The following is a 27348-nucleotide window of genomic DNA, read 5'->3' as shown; positions in this document are numbered from 1 at the left end:
AGCAAAGTTTATAGTTGGGGACCGCAAAAGATATTTTGCAACTATAGCTATAGCAAATGTTCATCGGTGAAAGTATAGATCCTTGAAATGTATTTCAATCTAAAAAGAAAACTGAAAATTGAACACTGAGCATATCTAACTATTTACACTAAGCTCCACTTTTTAGTGCAAATGTCGCATTACATAGTGATTTTAATCTAACAATACCGAATTCAAACTTAAAAGTATATACTTTATCCACTTACTTTTTATACTCACAAAAGTTGAAAAAAAAGTGAGTAGGGCTTGTTTTAATGTAAACCCAAAATGGGTATATCTTGTTTTTCGCAGTACCATTGAAGCTATTTTCTTATTCTATTTTAGACTTGGAGTACCATTAGAGATGATCTCAGCACAACAATCCTAGTGCCTAAGGAGAACAAAGAGGGATTATGATGGAGATAATAAGAAAAAAAAAATCAAAATATTGATAGATCTTCCCACTAGAAAAAAATGTCTTTGGCCAAAGGCACACATAAAAATAAGTTGAGCTTAGGCTCGGAGGATAGAAGAAACAAGCCAAGGGCATACTGACCAAAACTGACTTCTTAAAGCGACCATAATCTTTAAAAAAATTTATTTTCCTGAAAATAGGATGCATTAACAGTTTGTTCTCCCAGAATAAAATTTACACTATTGCTGATATTTCTAATATTCTTTTTTCCTTAATCACTTCAGCTCTACCGTGGCATACTTGCAATATATACCCCAATCCAAGATTAATTTCAGGAGAGGTCTTTCAAAAGAAAAGCAGCATTACCTCCAAGGCAGACATGGCACCTTACAGATTGAAATTCTCCCCAGTGATGAACTCCTGTTTTCGAAGATCTGGGAATAAAACTAACCACATACATTAGGCTATATAAAAGTCATTTTCATGGGAACGAGAATAATTTGCGGTTACCAACTAATGTATCTACTGAAACGAGAATAGTAGTATTAAACAAACCCATACATCACAAATACAAGTACAAACCACTTAATATTCTTAACAACAACATGCATGGGAAATTGGGAGTAAAATGCAAGGAAATAAGTCCAATACTAACAACCATGACTATATATGAGCTTATTAGAGACGACGTTTGGTTTTCTTATTAAAAATACCAGGGCCATAAGTTGAATAGATGACGTCTACAAGGAGTGGAAACTGTAGCAGCACGAATGATGCAATGGGCAAGCAAGCGAAGGCCATGAGAAGCACCACAAACCACGCCACGTCTCTTTGAAGCACCAGATAGAGTGTAGCACTAAATGCAGCCAACATAAATATAATGGACACGAAGAGGGTAACAAGGCCCATGCTTAACCTCTTGGGTAAAACATACAAGAAATCCTCTTCCGCATAACGTGAAGTCAGGATGGAAAGGAACAGGAGCAGAGAAGTTACGGAAGTGAACAAGGATATGGCATCCGACACTGCAAACAATATGAATGAAGGTTTGTTCGACAGAAGTGGCTTGCCGGATGCTTCTTCAATCCCACCAGGAACAGTGAAAGCTGCAGCGAACATGACTGTTGCAATAAGTGCTGCTGCGATGGTGCATGCATTAGCTGTGTCTTTCATCCACTTCTCTCCAGCTTCTTTTAGCTTTTCGTGCTCCTTTGTGAATAACATCTGTGGAGTTTGCTTTTCTTTATTGCGCCATGTTCTGCGTGAAGCAGGGACAAAATTTTCCATCTCCTGTTTGTCAAAGTGACTATTTTGTTATGTATATTAACTCTTTATTTTTTCTATTTAGCTGCTACTGATCTTGCAAGTTCATGTATTAAAAATGTTAAAAGACAATTGAGATTTGGTTTGAAATGGTACCTTAAACCACTGCAATTCGCGCTGCATTTGTAGAGCAGGACCAGCTACAAGATTGAGCCTGTCAGATGGGGCTAATTTTCCACATATGTGCATTAAATTGTTTCCATGTTTGTCTATGCAGGACCTAAATATATATTTGCGGTCGTTCATATTATAGAAGAGGTTGATAACATTCTCAAAGCGATTGGCCGCTGCCAGCATAAACACATCCCTGCGCATCTCACGTTCGCGAAAATAAATAGTCAAAGGATATATGTCTATTATCATTTCCACAAGCTCACTAATCCCATGGACTGCCGCATCACGTATAGATTTCTCAAATATCGGTAAAGCCTTATTTTGAGGCAAAGTTATTATTTGGTCGCACAAAGCCTCATTTCCAGGCAAATTTATCATTTCATCACACAAGTGCTTCGCAAGTTGTAGTGCTTGTGCCCTCTTTGATTTCTTATCCCTCAGCTCCTTCACTTTAGGCACTGATATGTTAACAAATAAACTATTAGAATTGATTATTACATTACCACATAAACAAGATGAGTGTGGAACGGTAACCTAAATTGAAGCAAATCCAAATCCCAGACCAAATTGTTACCTAAATTTTCGGTGACATACCAAATCACGTGTTCCAACTTCTTCCATGCTGTAAATCAACCCAACAAAGATCTTAGATTTATGTAACAAGAAACAATAGATTCTAATATTCATTACAAATTTGAAAAGGACTTTGTAAAGTATGAGCGATATATATATAATGGAAAAAAGAAGTGTAGCTTTCCTCGAGAGATAATGTGAAACAAGTACATCCTATGCGCTGCACCATGGTTATTTGAACTTTCAATGTCATGGGTTACATCATGTGTCGTGCGACCAGTTTCCGCTTCAGAATTAGTTTTTACACGAATACCTACATGTATTCACAAAACAAATTTATATGCATTAAACAAATGCTGTTTGTCGACCACAGACATGAGAAATTATAATTTTTCGAGGATAAATTAATTGGAAAACTGAAATCATGATTAAAGAGCATAGCTTAATTTTATATTTTTAGTTGCACCTTGTAATGGTAAGTATGTACTCACTCCGTTTGTGAATAGGAGTCCCATTTTTTTTTTTTGGTCCGTCCGTGAATATGAGTCTCGATTCATAATTACTATAAATGGTAGAGACCTCACATTCCACTATTCATTCTAACGTATCATTTAAAACTAATATACATAAATGAGACTCATATTCCAATAATTTTTACCCATTTTTCTAAACATTTTTTAAAACCCGCGATCGCGGATGGAGAGAGTACTTACAATGGTAAACAAACTTTTGCCACCAGGTGAAAGCGTCTGTCCTTGGGAATAAGGCGTCGGTCCCAGCAATGACTGATAGTGCGGAACCACCGGTCTTATTATATACCATTTGAGCCAAATTTGGGTATTTGTGAGCCAAATCCAATGCAATATCTAATTATAAACAAGGATATACATATAATTCAGTTATGGTATGAAATGTGTATAATATATTAGAGCACTGAAGCAATTAATTTGGAACTCACCAACATATTCGGAAGATATTATTGCATTCAAGACACTGATTCCAATTTGATCCTGAAATATAGAAGGGTGATTGCTGGAGTTGGTCTCGTGCTGCAATATCAAATATTCTAACGTTTTCTTTTGGCAATATGCAGCTGCTATGAACACTGGCAAGTGATTATACTTGTTCTTAATATACAGTAAATTTGGATTTTTGCCAACCAAAGCAGTTGCTGCTACTGTATTTCCAACCATGGCAGCATTGTGTAAGGCAGTATGCCCATCGGAAGCCTTGAAGGCCAGCGCCTCTAGTGGCATTATTTCCACCAACTCTTTCACTAAATGGTTTGATTTTCCTGTCAAAACGGCTATGTGGAGAACGGTTTCCAAACGTGAAGATATAATGGTGGTGCATAGGTCGTTTATGTCTTGGAAGTTATGCTTAGCGGACTGCCAGTTATCTCTCACTATTGCCTGGTATAGTGGCAAATATCTGTTATAATCGTCACCTGGACAATATTCTCTGTTATTTTTTAATCATGTATGTTTATGTTTAATTATTTGAGATGATGCTGAATAATCTAAGGGTGGGGAAAAAATGCTTGATTTGATATAAAAACAAAAAAACAAAAAATATTAAAAGGTATTTTTTATTTGATAAACCAATTAGTTATTTGGTTAACCGAATTTTTTGAAACGAAACCAATTCTTCCTCCCCTCAGCCATCCTAATAGCAAATCACTATTCAATTCAAAGGAGGGATATTGGAGAGAAAATGAAAACTGACCGGTCTTCTTCTTCTTGTTCTTCTTCTGCTGCTTCTTCTTCTTCTTCTTCTTCTTCTTCTTCTCCTCCTCCTCCTTATCCTCTTCTTCTTCTTCTTCCTCTTCTTCTTCCTCTTCCTTCTCCTTCTGCTTCTTCTTCTTCTTCTCCTTCTCCTTCTCCTTCTTCTGCTTCTCCTTCTTCTTCTTCTTCCTTCCTTCTTCTTCTTGAGATGATGCTGAATAATCTAAGGGTGGGGAAAAAAATGCTTGATTTGATATAAAAACAAAAAAACAAAAATATTAAAAGGTGTTTTTTATTTGATAAACCAATTAGTTATTTTGTTAACCGATTTTTTTAAAACGAAACCAATTCTTCCTCCCCTCAGTCATCCTAATAGCAAATCACTATTCAATTCAACATAGGGAAATTGGAGAGAAAATGAAAACTGACAGGTCTTGCCTTCTTCTTCTTCTTGAGATGATGCTGAATAATCTAAGGGTGGGAAAAAAATGCTTGATTTGATATAAAAACAAAAAAACAAAAATATTAAAAGGTATTTTTTATTTGATAAACCAATTAGTTATTTGGGTAACCGAATTTTTTAAAACGAAACCAATTCTTCCTCCCCTCAACCATCCTAATAGCAAATCACTATTCAATTCAAATGAGGGAAATTGGAGAGAAAATGAAAACTGACCGGCCTTGCCTTCTTCTTCTTCTTCTTCTTCTTCTTCTTCTTGAGATGATGCTGAATAATCTAAGGGTGGAAAAAAATGCTTGATTTGATATAAAAACAAAAAAACAAAAATATTAAAAGGTATTTTTTATTTGATAAACCAATTAGGTATTTCGTTAACCGATTTTTTTGAAACGAAACCAATTCTTCCTCCCCTCAGCCATCCTAATAGCAAATCACTATTCAATTCAACATAGGGAAATTGGAGAGAAAATGAAAACTGACCGGCTTCTTCTTCTTCTTCTTCTTGAGATGCTGAATAATCTAAGAGTGGGGAAAAAATGCTTGATTTGATATAAAAACAAAAAAACAAAAATATTAAAAGGTATTTTTTATTTGATAAACCAATTAGTTATTTGGTTAATCGATTTTTTTGAAACGAAACCAATTCTTCCTCCCCTCAGCCATCCTAATAGCAAATCACTATTCAATTCAAATGAGGGAAATTGGAGAGAAAATGAAAACTGACAGGCCGTGTCTTCTTCTTCTTGTTCTTCTTCTTGAGGTGATTGACAGGCCTTGTCTTCTTCTTCTTCTTGAGATGATGCTGAATAATCTAAGGGTGGGAAAAAATGCTTGATTTGATATAAAAACAAAAAAAACAAAAATATTAAAAGGTATTTTTTATTTGATAAACCAATTAGTTGTTTGGTTAACCGATTTTTTTGAAACGAAACCAATTCTTCCTCCCCTCAGCCATCCTAATAGCAAATCACTATTCAATTCAAATGAGAGAAATTGGAGAGAAAATGAAAACTGACCGGCCTTGCCTTCTTCTTCTTCTTCTTCTTGAGATGATGCTGAATAATCTGAGGGTGGGAAAAAATGCTTGATTTGATATAAAAACAAAAGGACAAAAATATTAAAAGGTATTTTTTATTTGATAAACCAATTAGTTATTTGGTTAACCGTTTTTTTTGAAACGAAACCAATTCTTCCTCCCCTCAGCCATCCTAATAGCAAATCACTATTCAATTCAAATGAGGGAAATTGGAGAGAAAATGAAAACTGACCGGCCTTGCCTTCTTCTTCTTCTTCTTCTTGAGATGCTGAATAATCTAAGAGTGGGAAAAAAATGCTTGATTTGATATAAAAACAAAAAAACAAAAATATTAAAAGGTATTTTTTATTTGATAAACCATTTAGTTATTTGGTTAACCGAATTTTTTGAAACGAAACCAATTCTTCCTCCCCTCAGCCATCCTAATAGCAAATCACTATTCAACAGCCATCCTAATAGCAAATCACTATTCAATTCAAATGAGGGAAATTGGAGACAAAATGAAAACTGACAGGCCTTGTCTTCTTCTTCTTCTTGTTCTTCTTCTTGAGGTGATTGACAGGCCTTGTCTTCTTCTTCTTCTTGAGATGATGCTGAATAATCCAAGGGTGGGGAAAAAATGCTTGATTTGATATAAAAACAAAAGGACAAAAATATTAAAAGGTATTTTTTATTTGATAAACCAATTAGTTATTTGGTTAACAGATTTTTTTGAAACGAAACCAATTCTTCCTCCCCTTAGCCATCCTAATAGCAAATCACTATTCAATTCAAATGATGGAAATTGGAGAGAAAATGAAAACTGACCGGCTTCTCCTCCTCTTCCTTCTCCTTCTACTTCTTCTTCTTCTCCTCCTCCTTCTTCTCCTTCTTCTCCTCCTTCTCCTTCTCCTTCTCCTCCCCTCCGCCATCCTAATAGCAAATCACTATTCAATTCAAATGAGGGAAATTGGAGAGAAAAAGAAAACTGACCGGCTTCTCCTCCTCCTTCTTCTTCTTCTGCTTCTTCTTCTTCTTGTTTGAAAATGTTTTCCAGTAATTGAAGCCATACGTCCCTTGCAGTTTCACTACCCCGCAGTTGGTGAAGCACGTCTGTTCCGATCGATCCAAGAATCCATCCTTTGACAAGTCTGTCCGTTCTTCTCCACAACTTGTACTGCTCAATCTCCTGTTTCTCTGGTGCCACAATTTCACCGTTGACGAACCCCATCACATCCTGGCTCTCTAGAAGGCAAATCATCTGCTCTTTCCAGTCTTTGAATTCGTTTGTTTTATCATCTCCCTCACTGCTCGGCCGCACTGTCACAAAGTTTGCTACGTTCACACTACACTGCCATGCATATTTCACTTCCGAAAAAGCCATTAATTCAAACGTGACTCTATTCAACTAATTAACATACACTATAGATTTATAATTTTACATATATGTTGTACGTATTAAATATACTCCCTCCGTCCCATAGAAATAGACCATATTTCCTTTTCCGTCCGTCCCATACAAATAGTCCATATCCATTTATGTGAACACTTTTCTCCTTCTCTTTTACTTTATCATTTATGGGTCACACCATCTACTACACAATTTCAACTATTTTTTTCTTATTCTCTCTTACTTTACCAAATCATACATTAAAACTCGTGCCAACCCTAAATGACCTATTTCTGTGAGACAGGGGAGTATCTAACGGAACAATATAAGCTCTTGGCAATAATAGTTGTACTCGCTGTAGTAAATGATCCTCCAATTACTTTTATACTACAAAGCACTCCATTTAAATACACCCATTTTGATTTTGTAATTTTAAATTTGATTATATTTTAGGGCAAATTAACAAATATTACAAAGTTTGGTTAATCCCTCAACTTTAAAAAATAATTTATATCACAACTTTGATATTTTTCTTAATTGTCCTATTGATATAGATTTGAGAGAGAATTATGTAGTGTCTGTCCCACTCACGATGTCCACATTCTTGAGTGACATGAGATTTTAGGATGAATTTTTAGGTAATATAAGAAAAATAGTAGTTGAATATTTTAATAAAGAGAAATGAGAGAGATATTTATTTCCAAATATAGAAAGTGGACATCTTAAGTGAGACAAACTAAAAAGAAAAGATGGACATCTTAAGTGAGACGGAGGAATTATAATTTAGACGCTGGAACCCTTTTTTTTTTTTGCAAAATTGTATATCACTCATAAAACCCAATAACTTTCATATAAAAAAATATAGAATATAAAATTAGGCTAAAATATGTTTACTTCCAAATCATACAAAATTTCCCTCAAATATACATAAATAGGAAAATTGACAAAAAATGTTAAAATTATAATATAGTAATTGACTATTTTTAAAAGTGGTCGTGATTTATTTGGCAATTTGCCTATATTTTGTACTCCACACAATTTGAACTCAATAAAAAGTTGCATAGTTAAATTCTAAAATTATATAAAATCAAAAATTACAAATTGCATAATCATATAGTACTAGTACATAATAAAATCTAAGATTACATAATCCAAATAGAAATGCTCTAATCTTCATTGAGCCGTTTAAATGGTGCCCAAATTTCTTCACATAGATTTTGTTGGGAAAATGAATTAACATTGTTATGGCAACCAGACTCAAGATGTTGTTGGAACACTCGGAGTGACGATGACACACCTGGATTGGAATGGAGCTTGAGGTGTCAATCATACATCGTCCAAAAGTTCAGAGACCCCAATCCTTCGGCGTTGACTATAATGTTATGCATTATGATGCCACTAACTAATATGCTTATTAATCTTTAATTATCGCTTTAATATGTATTGGCTAATACATCAGTACATAAATGGAAAACAGATTATAACTCTAGTCCCTATCTTAAATTAATCAACGACTAACATAACCTTTTTTTTTATCTTAGGGGTATTTTGCAATATAGAGTCACAACGTACTTTCAATCTCGTACTGCCACTTAGCACGTAACATGCAATATGTAAACACAAATATACAATATATATTTGTGGAAGTTGTAGATGGATCTCCGCAAATTGTATTTTAGTTATAAACAAATTGTGAACTATATCATTGGCGGACACAAGTGGAGGAGATGAGGTGCTATCCCAATCTTTTTTTTGTAATAAATTTCTACTATGAAAATTTTCAACATTCTTAGAAACTATCTTCAGCCCTTCCCAAGTTAATGTCTTTGGGGGTTAATGGAAGGATATTTAATAGGAAGGAGGGGATGAAAAATAAAATTACAGAGAAAACTTCTTAGAACAATTGTAGCCGCATAGTCATAGAGTTGGGATGAGGAAGGAGATAGAAATAAATAAAAGTTGTTAAATACAAATGAGTATAATTAATAATAATAATAGTTGAAAAGGTCAACTCCTATTCCCTACTTAAACGTGACACATTTTTATATTATGAAAAGTGTGACTATATTGTAAAGTTTCATATACTAACATTTCCAAAATTGTTTCCTAAATTTTTAACGGCGGTTTTTCTATTTAAAAATAATTTAGTAAAAACTGATAAGGGTTTTCTCATGTTCAGCCCTACTCCATTCAAATTTATTTCAAACGGCCGAACAAAAAAATGTTGAATGTTTCTCCCACAAATTTCAAACTAGAATCAGTGTATTAGATAATTATGGATATTTATGTATTAGATATTTATTGTGCTACCAAAAAAAACACAACTTTATCATTCTTTTTATGAAACCTGTGTTGAATTAATTTTATGTATTAGACATTTATGCGATTTTTACAATTTTATTATTATGATTTTTTAAATATATATACATATAGACTCCCTCCGTTTATGAATAAATGTCTAATTGTTGATCGGTTCGAGTTTTAAAAAATTGTTTAACTCTGTGAAGAAAAGTGAATGGAAAAAGTTAGTGAATCTGGATCCTACTTTTGCATAATAGTTTTATAATAAATGTGAGTGGATGTAGGGTCAAAAATATTAAAAGCGAAATGAGCTATTTATTGATGGACAGACGAAAACGGAAAAATGAGATATTTAATGGCGTAAGGAGGGAGTATATAGTATGAAAAATTTTAGTAAAGCCCCTGCCAAAATTTATTTCTGCGTCCGCCACTGTTTTATATTGTTGTGTTTTACATTATAAATATAAATTATTTACAATGCAAAATAAACTATATATAAATGCAATTCGTCTATATATAATACTCCCTCCATTCCCGACTAAGAGTCACACTTTTCCATTTCAGTCCGTCCCTAATTAAGAGTCACACTTCATTTTTACCATAAATGATAAGTAGGTCACACATTCCACTAACTCACTTCACTCACATTTTATTATAAAACCAATATAAAAAAGTGGGTACCACATTCCACTAACTTTTTCAACCAACTTTGCTTTACATTTCTTAAAATCCGTGCTCGGTCAAAGTGTGACTCTTAATCGGGGACGGAGGGAGTACAAATTAAAAAGTCTATGTCTAAAATGCAAAACTCAAAAATAAAAAATGCAATCTGTCTATAACTAAAATGTAATTTGCGAAAATTCATCTACAACTTCCACAAATGCATATTGCATGTTTGTGTTTATAATATTGCATGTTACGTGCCACGTGGCAGCACGAGGTTGGAACTACATTGTAACTTTAAAATTAGATGTATGTAGGGATGTCAATCGGGCTGGCCCGTCGGGTTTCGGGCCAACCCTACTCGGGTTGCGGGTCAATCGGGTGCGGGCTAATCGGGTTGTGATTTCATTCGGGTTATAAAAGCTCAGCCCTAACCCTATAAACTCGGGTTTCGGGCTAGCCCAGCGGGTTAATCGGATTGCTACCGATAATATTAATATGCGATCAATCCAATAAATAATTATTAAAATTACTAATATTCACACAATGTAAAACATTTAATTATGATATATTTGAGATATATGGTTAAACTCAATAATAAACATGATTAGATACTAATATTTGAGATATTTCATAGAATTTTAATGCATGTTTTAGAAATTTAAATATTTTTTTTGTGAATTTGAAGTTTTTAATTTATTTATCAATTATTATATTAATAAAAATTCAATATATAATTTGTATATTTAATATAAAACTGAAAATTATTTTTTTAGTTAAAATTAATGAATGAAATGTCGAATTAGGAGTAAAAAATAGAATAATAGAAATTTTATCGGGTTTTCGGGCCAGCCCATCGGGTTTTCGGGTCTGGCCCTAATGGGTTGCGGGTTAATCGAGTGATGGCTAATCGGGTTTTGATTTTATCGGGCTAGAAATTTCCAACCCTAACCCTATAAATTTGGCGGGCTATTCGGGCCAGCCCACGGGTTACGGTCTACATTGACATCCCTAGATGTATGCATATTATATAATGGAATCCTCATAATTAGATTTTCTTTTTTTCAACCCTAGTCAACTAAACACTTTGCATAAATAATGGAAACCAACAACCTCATATTTAAATGTTTGCATATTTAACGGGAAACCACGAACCTGAGAGTACCTCAATAATAAAAAGCAACAATGCCTGCGTTCTCCGTACGAGTGAGACAGTGGTTTAATGACCTGTGTTGTACCGTAGATTGGTTTGCATTTATTCTTCTTAGCTAACCCCAGCTTGGTACCTGTGATTGGTTAGCATTTATTTTTCTTAGCTAAACTTAGCTTCATAGCTGGATGCTAGAGTAATACTTACTCCATTTTCATTAAGTTGGCCACATTTTATATTAGGGTGATTTTCCTATCATAACCGATCGGCGGCCACAGCTTGGCGATATCAACGATAATGCCCATCGCGGGGCTTCCTGTCGAGCAAGACTTTGGTTTTAGGGTTTTGCTTCTTGCGACTTGCGTGAAAGTAAAGAAATGAGAAAAAATAGAATATTGATATTTCTTGAATGAAAAATATGAAAGACTCCACATATTTATAATACACGGGGATGTGATTGCTAACTCACCTCTTAATTGCTAACTACAACTAATTAAAGACCATATGATTTTAGAGATCTAATGATCTATAAGTTGTCATGTTTAATTTTGTTTTTCATTTTTTAATAAAAACTATCAATTTAGGGTTAAAGAACATATATCAATATAGTATATTAAATATATCAACATGAAGACATGGAAATGTCAACACAATTTCCTATTGACATTGATTGTACAAGCACTATATTAACATATTATGTAAGATGTATTAATATAAAGCTGTTTTATGAAATTTATGAATATTTATGAAAATTTTACTCCCTCCGTTTCTCCATAGTTGAGTCATTTTTTCATTTTGGGAAGTTCCCTCATAGTTGAGTCATTTCTTTATAGTAATTTTTTTCTCTTTCTTACTTTACTCTCCATTACTTTATTCATTTTCTACTTTATTCTCTCTACATTTTTCCATCCCTTACTTCTTTATCTATTTATTTAACACATTCATCATCCCTTTCTTAAACTCCGTGCCTAAAAGTTTTGCCTCAACTATGAAGAAACGGAGGGAGTATCTAATTTTGACATCGAAACATATGCATGTAGAATCTTGTTGGAATCATTATAAAATTATTTTTGATTTGATACATGTTTTACGAAAAAAAATTAAATTGAAATAGTTATATACATTTAATGTTTTGAGATATTTTTTAGAAATTAGTTATAACTAATTTGTTGTTAATTTACAATAATTCCCTAATGGATATTTTTTTGTCCATGATACTGATACTCGAGGCTGAGGCTGAATGATCACGGCCCTTGATTTGAAGATCTAATGCCTATCATTTAGTTCTAGTTAGCAATTTAAGGGTGAGTTAGCAATATAACATACCCCATATGGGAATATTCTACGAAAATAAAGTAAATCAACTCATATCCTGAACATATAGAAAAATATGGTAAATCAAAGGATAACTGAAATATGGATAATATCATATGATATGGCGGTAGGGATTGGACTTGGAGGCTCGTATCATTTTTAAATGACACGAGAATTTAGGTTAAGTAATTAAGTATGATAAGGCTGAATGAAAATGTGATTGAGTATTTTTAATGAGAAAATAAGAAATGATAATTATTTTCTAAATATAAAAGGTGACATCTTAAAAGAGACAAATCGAAATGAAGTCAACTTGAATGGGACATTGGAGTACTATTTACTCCCTCTGTCCAGGAATAGGAGTCCCGTTTTTTCATTTTGGTCCGTCCGCGAATAGGAATCCCGGTTCATAATTATTATAAATGGTAAAGAGGTCTCACATTCCACTAACTCATTCCACTCACATACCATTTAAAACTAATATATACAAGTGGAGCTTCTATTCCACTAACTTTCTTCCATCCACTTTTCTTAACATTTCTTAAAACTCGTGACAATAAGAAATGGAACTCCTATTCACCGACGGAGAAAGTATTTTGTAAATGATACCCCATAGTCTCACTCTAAATGGAACATTTCCTATTCGTGTAAGGGATTACATGCACTTTTGTTTTGTAAGTTGGGTATAGAGCGGATAAAATAAGAGAAATAATAAAATAATTATAATGTTTAGATATAATAATGTTTCCACTTTAAGAAATATGTTAATTAGAGATTTAGAGTGGAATATCCAAAAAAGATAAATGAGTCACTTACAATAAGACAAGCAAACACTGGTTTAGTATTAAGATGCAAGAACATACACAGGAAGAGCCTCACGCCATATTTAGCATCTAACCATCTTCCATTATTTTTTGAGTGATCTACATTTTAGGGACCTGAACTTTCAGATTGAACTTTTGCCTTCGCAGGAAAAAATATGTCCTGAAAGATCTCAGGTATTTGCTGCAAGTTTAAGGTATTTTTACACCTTCCCACAAATTTTTGACCTAAAATGCCCCCAAATCTATAAGACTGTGATTATCAGCAATCATCCAATCCAACTCAATCATATATTTTTTTAATATTTAATTAATTTCTATCTAATATTCATCCAACCCACCCATATCTATTTTTAATGATTTATCTTTTTATATTATTTTTAAATAATACTCCAATTTCTATTTGTTTTAAATTATATTTTTATTGTAAAATTTTTAAAACACAAAAAATAAGAAATTAAAAATTATAGACAAACAAACCAATAACAAAATTATATTGTGTACTACAAAATTAAGGATAAAAAAATAAGAAATTATAGTAAATAAAAATGGATTATAGTTGAAATAAAAATTACATAAAACATATAGCAAATTTGATCTCTATTTATCGAGAATGAAAAAATATGAATTTTAGTATAATTTTAGTTTGTTTAATATAATATATTAAAGATAGATATAAATTAATAAAAATAATCAAGCACTAATGAGGGAGGGAGATCCTCCCTCCGTCTCATTTAGAAAGAGGCTACCAAGTGGTCTCATTTATCATTTGGTCGACCATAGGTCAAGGAGGGAGATCCTCCCTCCGTCTCTATGTAGCTGAGTCATATTTCTTTTTGAATTCTCTCACTGTAGCTGAGTCGTTTTCTTTATTGGCAAAAGGCAACAACTTTTATTCTCTCTTACTTTACTCTCTTTTACTCTTTTCTCTTTTCATCTTTCTACATTTTTCCTTTCCTACTTTATTGGAATTTATTTACTTATCTCACTTAGCACAACTTTTCTTAAATCTTATGCCGAAAAGAAACGTCCCTACTACAGAGGGACAGAGGAGTATCGTTTTCTATTTTATTGTACTCCCTCCGTCCCATAGAAATAGGTCATATTTCCTTTTTCGTCCGTCCCATAGAAATAGTCCATACCATTTATGACAACCTTTTTCTCCTTCTCATTTAATGTATCATTTATGGCCCCATCATATATTGCACAATTTCCGCTACTTTTTCCACTTCTCTTTTACTTTATCAAATTACACATTAAAATTTGTGTCAACCCTAAAGGGCCTATTTCTATGGGACGAAAGGAGTATATTTCTTTTATGAATGAGATGGAGGAGAGAGGGGGACCTAGGTGATTGATAAACATGATCTAAGGGGAGTTGGATCCCCTGCTGTGCTCCAACCACAGTAGGGGCTGCTGTGGACACAAAAACATATATTTTATTAATAAAAAATTAATATTAAAATATTGTGATGGGTGAGGCACAGCAGTACTGCTATGATTGGAGCACAGTAGAGGATCCAACTCCGATCTAAGGAGCATTTTTGCACATTTTTTCCACTTGCCTCGGACATTAAATGTCCTCACATGAAATGATATTAAATGTCAAATCAGTTCAACTTTTCAATTAGTGTGGACCCATTTGTTTTTATATAATTTCTTTTTCGTCATTTTACTTCTATTTTTAGTTGATATATTATTATTCCCTACGTCCTAAAAGAATATATATGCATTTTGGGTACGACGCGAGTTTTAATTATAATATAGTAATTGATTATTTTTAAAAGTTTGTCGTGATTTATTTGGCAATTTGCCTATATTTTGTACTCCACACAATTTCAACTCAATAAAAAGTTGCATAGTTAAAATATAAAATTATATAAAATCAAAAAATTACAAATTGCATAATCATATAGTACTAGTACATAATAAAATCTAAGATTACATAATTCAAATAGAAATGCTCTAATCTTCATTGGGCCGTTTAAATGGTGCCCAAATTTCTTCACATAGATTTGGTTGGGAAAATGAATTAACATTCTTATGGCAACGAGACTGAAGATGATGTTGGAACACTCGGAGTGACGATGACACACCTGGATTGCAATGGAGCTTGAGGTGTCAATCATACATCGTCCAAAAATTCAGAGACCCCAATCCTTCGGCGTTGACTATAATGTTATGCATTATGATGCCACTAACTAATATGCTTATTAATCTTTAATTATCGCTTTATTATGTATTGGCTAATATATCAGTACATAAATGGAAAACAGATTATAACTCTAGTCCCCATCTTAAATTGATCAACGACTAACATAAGCTTTTTTTTTATCTTAGGGGTATTTTGCAATATAGAGTCACAACGTACTTTCAATCTCGTACTGCCACGTGGCACGTAACATGCAATATGTACATACAAATATGCAATATATATTTATGGAAGTTTTAGATGGATCTCCGAAGATTATATTTTAGTTATAAACAAATTGCATTTTATATCAGTGGCGGACACAAGTGGAGGAGATGAGGTGCTCTCCCAATCTTTTTTTTTTTAAATAAATTTCTACTATGAAAATTTTCAACATTCTTAGAAACTATCTTTAGCCCTTCCCAAGTTAATGTATTTGGGGTTAATGGAAGGATATTTAATAGGAAGGAGAGGCTGAAAAATAAAATTACAGAGAAAACTTCTTAGAACAATTGCAGCCGCATAGTCATAGAGTTGGGATTGAGGAAGGAGATAGAAATAAATAAAAGTAGTTAAATACAAATGAGTATAATTAATAATAATAGTTGAAAAGGTCAATCCCTATTCCCTACTTAAACGTGGCACGTTTTTATATTATGAAAAGTGTAACTATACTATAAAGTTGCATATACTAACACTTCCAAAATTGTTTCCTAAATTTTTAACTGCCGTTTTTCTATTTAAAAATAATTTAGTAAAAATTGATAAGGGTTTTCTCATGTTCAGCCCTACTCCATTCAAATTTATTTCAAACGGCGGAACAAAAAAATGTTGAATATTTCTTCCACAAATTTCAAACGAGAATCAGTGTATTAGATAATTATGGATATTTATGTACTAGATATTTATTGAGTTAGCAAAACAAACACAACAACTTTATTATTCTTTTTATGAAACCTATGTTGAATTAATTTTATGTATTAGACATTTATGCGATTTTTACAATTTTATTATTATGATTTTTTAAATATATATACATATAGACTCCCTCCGTTTATGAATAGATGTCTAGTTGTTGATCGGTTCGGGTTTTAAAAAATTGTTTAATCATGTGAAAAAAAGTGCATGGAAAAAGTTAGTGAATTTGGATCCTACTTTTGCATAATAGTTTTATAATAAATGTGAGTGGATGTAGCGTCAAAAATAGTAAAAGCGAAATGAGATATTTATCGATGTACAGACGAAAATGGAAAAATGAGATATTTAATGGCGTAAGGAGGGAGTATATAGTATGAAAAATTTTAGTAAAGCCCCTGCCAAAATTTATTTCTGTGTCCGCCACTGTTTTATATTGTTGTGTTTTACATTATAAATATAAATTATTTACAATGCAAAATAAACTATATATAAATGCAATTCATCTATATATATAATACAAATTAAAAAGTCTATGTCTAAAATGCAAAACTCAAAAATAAAAAATACAATCTGCCTATAACTAAAATGTAATTTGCGAAAATTCATTTACAACTTCCACAAATATATATTGCATGTTTGTGTTTATAATATTGCATGTTATGTGTCACGTGGCAGTACGGGGTTAGAACTATATTGTAACTTTGGGTTAGAACTATATTGTAACTTTAAAATTAGATGTATGCATATTATATAATGGAATCCTCATAATTACATTTTCTTTTTTTTCAACCCTAGTCAATTAAATGATATTAAATGTCAAATCAGTTCAACTTTTCAAAGTTTGCTACGTTCACACTACACTGCCATTCATATTTCACTTCTGAAAAAGCCATTAATTCAAACATGACTCTATCAACTAATTAACGCACACTATAGATTTATAATTTTACATATATGTTGTACGTATTGAATATATATAAGCTCTTTGCAGTAATAGTTGTACCTGCTGTAGTAAATGATCCGCCAACTACTTTTATACAAAGAACTCCATTTAAATACACCCATTTTGTAATTTTAATTTATGCGATTAAATTTTGTTTGGTATGTTTTAATTTATCCGCCAAACAAATGCTCTTTGCAATAATAGTTGCACATGTTGTAACACTCGGAGTGACGATGACACACTTGGATTGGAGTGTCGGTTGTTGAGGTGACAATCGTACATTGTCCAAAATTCAGAGACCCCAATCCTTCGTCGTTGACTATAATATTATTCATTATGATGCCACTAATGCTTATTAATTTAATATCGCTTTATTACGTACTATTGGCTAATATATCAGTTCATAAATGGAAAACAGATAAACTCTAGTCCCCTTCTTATATTAATCAACGACTAATATAAGTTTTCTGTCGGGTATTTTGCAATATAACCAATCCCCTTATAGATATATTTACCAAATTGTATTTAATGTCGAACAAATTTTAAAGACTGAACTAGAGACTAAATTTCAGCCATTCATTTTTTCTAATCAAGTGGATAAAATAAATCAAGCAAATGATTTACTTCATTTTTAGATTGTTTTACTTCATTTTATACGTACTTCATTATTAGACCGTTTTAATTCACTGCAGAAAGACCGAACTAAAATGATCTTAAAATGAAGTATCTCATACCTAATAATGAACTATATTTTGATTTGATGGTTCGTCACTAGAAAAAATGAATTAACATTCATTTTCCCTACTGTCCTAACATAGTTAGGTGGTATTCTTTTTCTAAATATCCTAAATTAGTTAAGTCATTTTTTAATAAATATTTTAATCTCACTTATATTTTACTTTTTATTTACCTCTTATATTTTATTTTCTCTAGTTTCATAAATATCATGCCTAAAAGAAATGCATCAATTATTTTAGAAGAGAGAGTACAAAAATAAGATTAAGTAAGATATTAATATACATATATGTTACTCCATAGTAATGGAATCCACAAAATGAGATTTTCTTTTTTCAAACATGTAGACTTATCTCCAAATTTCAACCTAAGTCGACTAAACTTGTTTGCGTATTAAGAATTAGGAAACCATCAACATCATTCGTATTTAATATGTTTGCATGTGTTTGCCTATCAATAATTCAGCTTGGCGAGAAATAAATCTAGGAAGAAATAAAACGAGTTGGGCTTCACCAATGTGTGTATAATTGCACCCGTTTGCTCAACCTAATTTGTGATGCAGAATTGATGTGATGTGATTGTTTGACTTAGTATTCACATCTGCATGGACACTTATGTCCTCATTGCTTTATCGATATGCCGGTTTTAACCCCGTTCATCTTTCTCTACGCGCCCAACCCAAAAAGTCGAATTTCATTTCCCCTCTAAATTTGGTTTACTCTTCGAGAGCTTATACTACGATAAATAGTATCCGCATCTCCATGATCGTGTATCCTGTTCTCTTTGGCTTTTCTCGACGGTGGGTGGTAAGTATTTCCCCTACGTATTTTCTCGACGGTGGGTTGTCAAAGAACATCTTGGTAAGACTGTGGAATTAATAACAAAAAAAGAGTAAAGTCTATTTTAGGCTCTATACTTTTTATTGATGAACATTTGCTGTAATTAATTATCTTTGCAAAACATCTTTTGCGGTCCTTAGACTAACATTTTGCTCGTTTCAAGTTCTTTTACCCTTTTTCATCATTTTTTAAACAAATATGCCCCCAAATGCATTAAGGACATTTTTGTACACTTCAAGAATATCTTTCTCTCAACTCTTGAGAATATCTTTCTCTCTCTCCTCTGCATACCTTTCTTCGGATCCATAACTCTTCAATTCATCTCTCTGCTTGGAGAAAAATATTACTCTTATACTTCCTTCGTCCCATAAAAATATATGGATATTTTTTATTTTGGTCTTTTTCATAAAAATATCTCATTCTATTTTGGTAACTTCTTGCACTCTGATGAAGTAGAGCTCATTATCCACTAACAATACTCCAATTAATCTTTCTTTCTATATTTCTTTTACTTTACCAGTTCATGTACATTTACAGTCTCACTTCTTCAATCGCCCCATAAACATTTACTGTACTTGCTGCCGGAGCACTGCCGTAACATCACCACTTCTATTATCCGTTCGATCATATCCCTCTGTAAAAATATCATATTATGCTTTTGGAAGGAATCTCCAAGTGCACTAGTATTCCCCTATTTTGGATAACTCATATACTATATGTCATCTGTACAAGAATTTTGTCCATTTAATTGCTTCGACTTTTAAATTTTGGTCAATTTGAGTAGCATAATTCTACGAAACTTTCAAGTTTAGAAGCACATTTATTTATTTAAATTATCCAAGTGGTTGGATTACAAGTGAAACTGATCTATTTGGGAAATGCTAATTATCCAAATTATTGAAATATGTACTGCTTATTTTCTGAGCTATATAAAGAAAATTGTTTTATCTTATATACTGAGCCACAATTCTTATGGAGCATAAGCTTTTGCTTCAAAATTCATAAATATTTTAGACAGGTTTCTATGTTGAGCATAATTAATTTATGAAGTTCATTACATCCAACCAATGGAGAAAGAGATTCCTTAGTGTAGAAAAATGCCCTTTATACATTTTGTGCCATTTTCACCCCAAAAATTGGTAAAAAAAAGTGCAAAAGCGCCTGAAACGAGCAAAGTTTATAGTTGGGGACCGCAAAAGATATTTTGCAACTATAGCTATAGCAAATGTTCATCGGTGAAAGTATAGATCCTTGAAATGTAGTTCAATCTAAAAAGAAAAATGAAAATTGAACACTGAGCATATCTAACTATTTACACTAAGCTCCACTTTTTAGTGCAAATGTCGCATTACATAGTGATTTTAATCTAACAATACCGAATTCAAACTTAAAAGTATATACTTTATCCACTTACTTTTTATACTCACAAAAGTTGAAAAAAAAGTGAGTAGGGCTTGTTTTAATGTAAACCCAAAATGGGTATATCTTGTTTTTCGCAGTACCATTGAAGCTATTTTCTTATTCTATTTTAGACTTGGAGTACCATTAGAGATGATCTCAGCACAACAATCCTAGTGCCTAAGGAGAACAAAGAGGGATTATGATGGAGATAATAAGAAAAAAAAAATCAAAATATTGATAGATCTTCCCACTAGAAAAAAATGTCTTTGGCCAAAGGCACACATAAAAATAAGTTGAGCTTAGGCTCGGAGGATAGAAGAAACAAGCCAAGGGCATACTGACCAAAACTGACTTCTTAAAGCGACCATAATCTTTAAAAAAATTTATTTTCCTGAAAATAGGATGCATTAACAGTTTGTTCTCCCAGAATAAAATTTACACTATTGCTGATATTTCTAATATTCTTTTTTCCTTAATCACTTCAGCTCTACCGTGGCATACTTGCAATATATACCCCAATCCAAGATTAATTTCAGGAGAGGTCTTTCAAAAGAAAAGCAGCATTACCTCCAAGGCAGACATGGCACCTTACAGATTGAAATTCTCCCCAGTGATGAACTCCTGTTTTCGAAGATCTGGGAATAAAACTAACCACATACATTAGGCTATATAAAAGTCATTTTCATGGGAACGAGAATAATTTGCGGTTACCAACTAATGTATCTACTGAAACGAGAATAGTAGTATTAAACAAACCCATACATCACAAATACAAGTACAAACCACTTAATATTCTTAACAACAACATGCATGGGAAATTGGGAGTAAAATGCAAGGAAATAAGTCCAATACTAACAACCATGACTATATATGAGCTTATTAGAGACGACGTTTGGTTTTCTTATTAAAAATACCAGGGCCATAAGTTGAATAGATGACGTCTACAAGGAGTGGAAACTGTAGCAGCACGAATGATGCAATGGGCAAGCAAGCGAAGGCCATGAGAAGCACCACAAACCACGCCACGTCTCTTTGAAGCACCAGATAGAGTGTAGCACTAAATGCAGCCAACATAAATATAATGGACACGAAGAGGGTAACAAGGCCCATGCTTAACCTCTTGGGTAAAACATACAAGAAATCCTCTTCCGCATAACGTGAAGTCAGGATGGAAAGGAACAGGAGCAGAGAAGTTACGGAAGTGAACAAGGATATGGCATCCGACACTGCAAACAATATGAATGAAGGTTTGTTCGACAGAAGTGGCTTGCCGGATGCTTCTTCAATCCCACCAGGAACAGTGAAAGCTGCAGCGAACATGACTGTTGCAATAAGTGCTGCTGCGATGGTGCATGCATTAGCTGTGTCTTTCATCCACTTCTCTCCAGCTTCTTTTAGCTTTTCGTGCTCCTTTGTGAATAACATCTGTGGAGTTCGATCATAGATGTTGATCCACGTTCTGCGTGAAGCAGGGACAAAATTTTCCATCTCCTGTATATCGAAGTGACTATTTTGTTATAAATATTAACTCTATATTTTTTCTATTTAGCTGCTACTAATCTTGCAAGTTCACGTATTAAAAATGTTAAAAGAAAATTGAGATTTGGTTTTGAAATGGTACCTTAAACCACTGCAATTCGCGCTGCATTTGTAGGGCAGGACCAGCTACAAGATTGAGCCTGTTAGATGGGGCTAATTTTCCACATATGTGCATTAAATTGTTATCCTGATAGTCTATGCAGCCCCAAAATATATATTTGCGGTCGTTCATATTATATAAGAGGTTGATAACATTCTCATAGCGATAGGTCGCTGCCAGCATAAACACATCCTTGTCCGTGCTAGGGGATTTATAATAAATAGCCAAAGGACATATGTCTATTATCATTTCCACAAGCTCACTAATCCCACAGATTGCCGCGTTTTCTATAGATTTCTCAAATATCGGTAAAGCTTTATTTTGAGGCAAAGTTATTATTTGGTCGCACAAGTGCTTCGCTAGTTGTAGTGCTTGTGCACGCGCTGATTTCTTCTCCTTCAGCTCCTTCACTTTAGGCACTGATGAATTAACCAATAAACTGTTAGAATTAATTACTACATTACCACATAAACAAAATGAGTGTGGAGTTATAACCATGCCCAGACTAAATTGTTACCTAAATTTTCGGTGACATACCAAATCATGTCTTCCAACTTCTTCCATACTGTAAAATCAACCCAACAAGGATCTTAGATTTATGTCACAACCAACAATAGATTCTAATAATCATTACAAATTTGAAAAGGACTTTGTAAAGTATGAGCGATATATATATATATATATATATATATATATATAATGGAAATGATAAGTGTAGCTTTCCTCGAGAGATAATGTGAAACAAGTACTTCCAATGCGCTGCACCATGGCAATTTAAATTTTCAATGTCATGGGTTACATCATGTGTCGTGCGACCAGTTTCCGCTTCAGAATTGGTTTTTACACGAATACCTACATGTATTCATAAAATAAATTTTTATGCATTAAACAAATGCTGTTTGTCGACAACAGACCTGAGAAATTATCATTTTTCGAGGATAAATTAATTTGAAAACTGAAATCAAGCATGATTAAAGAGCATAGCTTAATTTTATATTTTAGTTGCACCTTGTAATGGTAAGTATGTACTCACTCCGTTTGTGAATAGGAGTCCTATTTTTTTTGGTCCGTCCGCGAATATGAGTCTCGATTCATAATTACTATAAATGGGAGAGAGTACTTACAATGGTAAACAAACTTTTGCCACCAGGTGAAAGCGTCTGTCCTTGGGAATAAGGTTGCGGTCTGAGCAATGATTGATAGTGCGGAATGACCGCTCTCATCATCTACCATTTTAGCCAAATTTGGATATTTTTGAGCCAAATCCAATGCAATATCTAATTATAAACAAGGATATACATATAATTCAGTTATGGTATGAAATGTGTATAATGAAGCAATTAATTTGGAACTCACCAACATATTCGGAAGCTATTATTGCAATCAAGGCACTGATTCCAATTTGACCCAGAAATATAGAAGGGTGATGGCCGGTGTTGGTCTCGTGCTGCGATATCAAATATTCTAACGTTTTCTTTTGGCAATTTGCAGCTGCTCTGTACACTGGCAAGTCGTTATCATCGTTCATAATATACAGTAAATTTGGATTTTTGCCAACCAAAGCAGAGGCTGCTACTGAATTTCCAACCATGGCAGCAATGTGTAAGGCAGTTTCCCCATAGGAAGCCTTGAAGGCCAGCGCCTCTGGTGGCATTATTTCCACCAACTTGATCACTAAATGGTTTGATTTTCCTGTCAAAACGGCTATGTGCAGAATTGTATCCAAACGTGAAGATATAATGGTGGTGCATAGGTCGTTTATGTCTGGGAAGTTATGCTTAGTGGACTGCCAGTTATCTCTCATTATTGCCTGGTATAGTGGCAAATATCTGGTATAATCGGCACCTACACAATATTCTCTTATTTTTTAATCATGTATGTTTATGTTTAATTATTTGAGATGATGCTTAATAATCTAAGGGTGGGGAAATCACTATTCAATTCAAATGAGGGAAATTGGAGAGAAAATGAAAACTGACCGGTATTACCTCCTCCTCCTCCTTCTGCGGCTTCTTCTTCTGCTTCTGCTTCTTCTGCTTCTGCTTCTTCTTGTTTGAAAATGTTGTCTAGTAATTGAAGCCATACGTCTCTTGCAGTTTCACTACCCCGCAGTTGGTGAAGCACGGCTGTTCCGATCGATCCAAGAATCCATCCTTTGACAAGTCTATCCGTTCTTCTCCACAACTTGTACTGCTCAATCTCCTGTTTCTCTGGTGCCACGATTTCACCGTTGACGAACCCCATCACATCCTGGCTCTCTAGAAGGCAAATCATCTGCTCTTTCCAGTCTTTGAATTCGTTTGTTTTATCATCTCCCTCACTGCTCGGCCGCACTGTCACAAAGTTTGCTACGTTCACACTACACGGCCATGCATATTTCACTTCTGAAAAAGCCATTAATTCAAACCTGCACACACATATAGATTTATAATTTTATATATATATATATGCTGTACGTATTAAATATATATAAATTCAGGCACCTAACGGAACAATATAAACTCTTCGCAATAATATATAGTTGTACTTGCTATAGTAAATGGTCCTCCAACACTTTATTACAAAGCACTCCATTTAAATACACACATTTTGTAGTTTTAAATTTTATTACTATTTTAGGGCAAATCGTTAAAATATCACAACGTTTGGTTAAATTTTGGTCAATCCCTCAACTTAAAAACCCATTTATTTCACAACTTTGATAGATTTTTTAATTGTCCCATTGATTTAGATTTGAGAGAAAATTATGTACTCCCTTTGTCCCTAAAGAGTAAACATTTGATTGATATGAGTTTTAATACACAATTGGTAGAGAAAAAAAGTTTTAAAAGTATTGTCTGTGGAGAATGAGTTTTACCTTATTAGAAAAAAAACAATTTTCCATAATTAGAAAGTTTTATACTTTATAAATACCGGACTAAAAATAAAAGAGTGCATATTTGTGAGGACGAGGGAATATAACTTTAATAATATCACTTATAAAAGCCAATAACTTTAATATAAACAATATAGAATATAAAATTAGGCTAAAATACTTTCACTTCCAAATCATACAAAATTTCTCTCATTTATACCTTAACAACCACTAATATAGCGCCGCGTGTTTAAGTCCTCACTTTGCGTGTGACCAAATATAGTTTGTCCTTTGCGTGTCACCCTCACCGTAAAATGCCTTGACATGAAATGATACTAAGTGTCAAATCAATTCGTCTTTTTAATTAGTGGTGGACCGAATTTGTGTATTATTTTTCTATATCTTTTCCCTGCCTTCATTCTACTTCTTTTTCTAAAAGAATTGATATATTAGTACTCCCTCCGTCCCGGGCTACTCGCTCCTTTCCTTTTCGGCACGGAGATTAAGGAATGAGTGTATAGAAAAGTAAAAAATGACGGCTGTAGGTAAAATTTTTTACTAAAAATGGAAAGAGTGCAAGTAACTTGGGACGCCCAAAAAAAAAATAAGTGCGAGTAGCTTGGGACGAAGGGAGTATTATTGTTATACTATACAGGATTTTTGACATGGGTACGACTACGACCATAAATAATTATAAAACATGACAAAAAAAATTAATGCTAAAAATAATATAGTATTTTGAAACAATATTTTGTTTTAAATCTATACAATTCAAAATAAAAAAGAAAAATACATAGCATCTAGTTTATTTTTCAACGTGTGTTCATTTCTTCAAAGCGTTTGAGTACAACGTCATCAGAAACTTGTAGAAATATATCCTTCTCAATGAAAGTGACCAAACAATCATTCAAAGATTGATTACTCATCCTATTTCGCAACTTATTCTTCACAAATGTCATTCCGGAAAACACTCGCTCTACACTTGCAGTAGCAACCGGAAGAATCTAAATCAACTTGATAAGCAAAAACACAAGAGGATAAGCGACACCTCTCTTTGTTTCAACAAGTTTCATCAGAAGAGAACCAATATCTTGTAAATTTTGAAAGTCACTATCATTTTTCACATCTTCGATGAATATATCAAGTTGGTACTCAATAGCCATCAATTCACAGTTTGAAAAGTCGGAAGGATAAAAAGTGGCAAGTTTAAGAACCTTTTCCTTGTCAAAAGAAGAGAAGTTATCGTTAGGATTGAAGCAAGCCATGCACCTAATCAACTCCATATTGACCTCATCAAATCGGTTATCAAGTTCTTGAAGTAATAAATCAATTACCTTTATAAACACATCAACCCGAAAATGATGGAGATAGGAAACATCTTGAACAAAACGCTTTGATCTTCCTTGAGGGATATATTGAGCTTCCATATCCAGAACAACAATGCCAAGATTGTTGCAAATTGAGATTACCTTATTCAGTTGAATCTCCCATCCGACATCCCTCAATTTTTGTAACTGGTCCTTGGTTAAAGCAACGAGCCTCATAGCATTAATAATATCTTGATCTCTTCTTTGTAAAGCAAGACACAAATAATTAGTGTACCCGAATATAGTGGTCATTAGTTGTGCCATAAAAATAAAACCAAATGACTCTATTGAGTACAAAACGCCTTGAGCTTTTGCCTTATCATCTGAAGAACCATTCTTCCCAATTATCAGTAGAACGTTAACAATTGCAGAAAACAAGTCCATGACATTCAAAAGAGTCTTGTAGTGAGAACTCCAACGAGTGTCTCCAGGACTTTTCAAACCAAGTTCTTGATTCAACCCAATCCGTGTTTCAAGTTCGTCAATCTTTAAGGCTTTAGCGATTTTTGGTGCTTGAATTTCACGAATCATTTCCAATCTCTTACAAGAAACTCCCATTACGTTCAACAAAATTGCAATAGTATCAAAAAGACAAATACACTCATCGTTCCTTTTGGAAATGGCTACAAGAGTTAGTTGAAGCTAGTGCGCAAAGTAGTAGATGTAGTAAGCACTTGGAGTATCTTCCATAATCAAAGTCTTAAGTCCATGTATCTCACCTTTCATGTTACTAGCCCCATCATATTCATGTCCTCGAATCTTAGATGGACTCAGTGAATGTTCAGCAAGCAAAGCTAAAATAGCACTTCTAAGAGACAAAGCTGTTGTATCAGCGACATGCACAAGACCAATGAATCGTTCAACTACCTTTCCACTTTTTTTTCAACATAGCGCAAGCAAATGGCTAATTGTTCCTTTTGCGACACATCACTTGATTCATCGGCTAATATAGCAAAGTAGTCATCACCAAGATCATCCACAATTCGCTTAGTTGTTTCTTTAGCTCAGCAATTGATAATACTCCCTTCGTCTCATGTTACTCGCACTTTTCATTTTAGGCCGTAAATTTGGGATTGATTTTTTAGTGTAATCAAATTAGAATTTTAAGTGTAATGAGACATCACTTAATAAAGGAGCTCTTAACTCAATCTAACATATTAATTAAATGCATTAATTCTAA

General features: G+C 33.3%; 4 protein-coding genes across 11 annotated transcripts; all 4 read right to left on the bottom strand.

Annotated features, from left to right (window-relative positions):
• Nucleotides 1–956: 956 nt before the first annotated feature.
• Nucleotides 957–4223, bottom strand: LOC121751848 (protein ACCELERATED CELL DEATH 6-like). Its single transcript, XM_042146644.1, has 7 exons — nt 4169–4223; nt 3402–3890; nt 3157–3309; nt 2628–2756; nt 2445–2492; nt 1853–2328; nt 957–1723 (listed from the first exon to the last, which is right to left on the bottom strand). The coding sequence occupies exons 2-7, from the start codon at nt 3697–3699 to the stop codon at nt 1112–1114; spliced, it is 1716 nt and encodes a 571-aa protein (XP_042002578.1). The 5' UTR covers nt 3700–3890; nt 4169–4223; the 3' UTR covers nt 957–1111.
• Nucleotides 3943–7170, bottom strand: LOC121751850 (sodium/potassium/calcium exchanger 1-like). 8 transcript variants are annotated; one of them, XR_006040193.1, is made up of 3 exons: nt 6471–7085; nt 5108–6256; nt 3943–3962 (listed from the first exon to the last, which is right to left on the bottom strand). XR_006040193.1 is itself a non-coding variant. In XM_042146648.1 (2 exons), exons 1-2 carry the CDS (start codon nt 7024–7026, stop codon nt 6334–6336), a joined length of 633 nt encoding a protein of 210 aa, XP_042002582.1. In that variant the 5' UTR covers nt 7027–7087; the 3' UTR covers nt 4881–6333. The 8 variants fall into 8 exon arrangements, 3 of the variants coding, with proteins under 3 accessions (XP_042002582.1, XP_042002580.1, XP_042002579.1); XR_006040195.1 differs by lacking the exon at nt 3943–3962 and having other exon boundaries at nt 4881–5438; nt 5644–5691; nt 5896–7091; XR_006040192.1 differs by lacking the exon at nt 3943–3962 and having other exon boundaries at nt 4881–5438; nt 5644–6256.
• Nucleotides 7171–21032: 13862 nt separating this feature from the next.
• On the bottom strand, nt 21033–24465 carry LOC121751036 (protein ACCELERATED CELL DEATH 6-like). The gene is made up of 8 exons (XM_042145742.1): nt 24431–24465; nt 23927–24354; nt 23304–23792; nt 23072–23224; nt 22671–22799; nt 22465–22512; nt 21930–22366; nt 21033–21799 (listed from the first exon to the last, which is right to left on the bottom strand). Exons 2-8 carry the CDS (start codon nt 24342–24344, stop codon nt 21188–21190), a joined length of 2286 nt encoding a protein of 761 aa, XP_042001676.1. The 5' UTR covers nt 24345–24354; nt 24431–24465; the 3' UTR covers nt 21033–21187.
• Nucleotides 24466–25805: 1340 nt separating this feature from the next.
• On the bottom strand, nt 25806–26726 carry LOC121752705. The gene has a single exon (XM_042147806.1). The coding sequence runs from the start codon at nt 26724–26726 to the stop codon at nt 25806–25808; it is 921 nt and encodes a 306-aa protein (XP_042003740.1).
• Nucleotides 26727–27348: the final 622 nt, after the last annotated feature.

The sequence above is a fragment of the Salvia splendens genome, chromosome 10, assembly GCF_004379255.2.
Source record: "Salvia splendens isolate huo1 chromosome 10, SspV2, whole genome shotgun sequence".
NCBI classification, from domain to species: Eukaryota; Viridiplantae; Streptophyta; class Magnoliopsida; order Lamiales; family Lamiaceae; genus Salvia; species Salvia splendens.
Note: the sequence above shows the minus strand (reverse complement) of the source record. Positions and strands in the feature narration are given on the sequence as shown.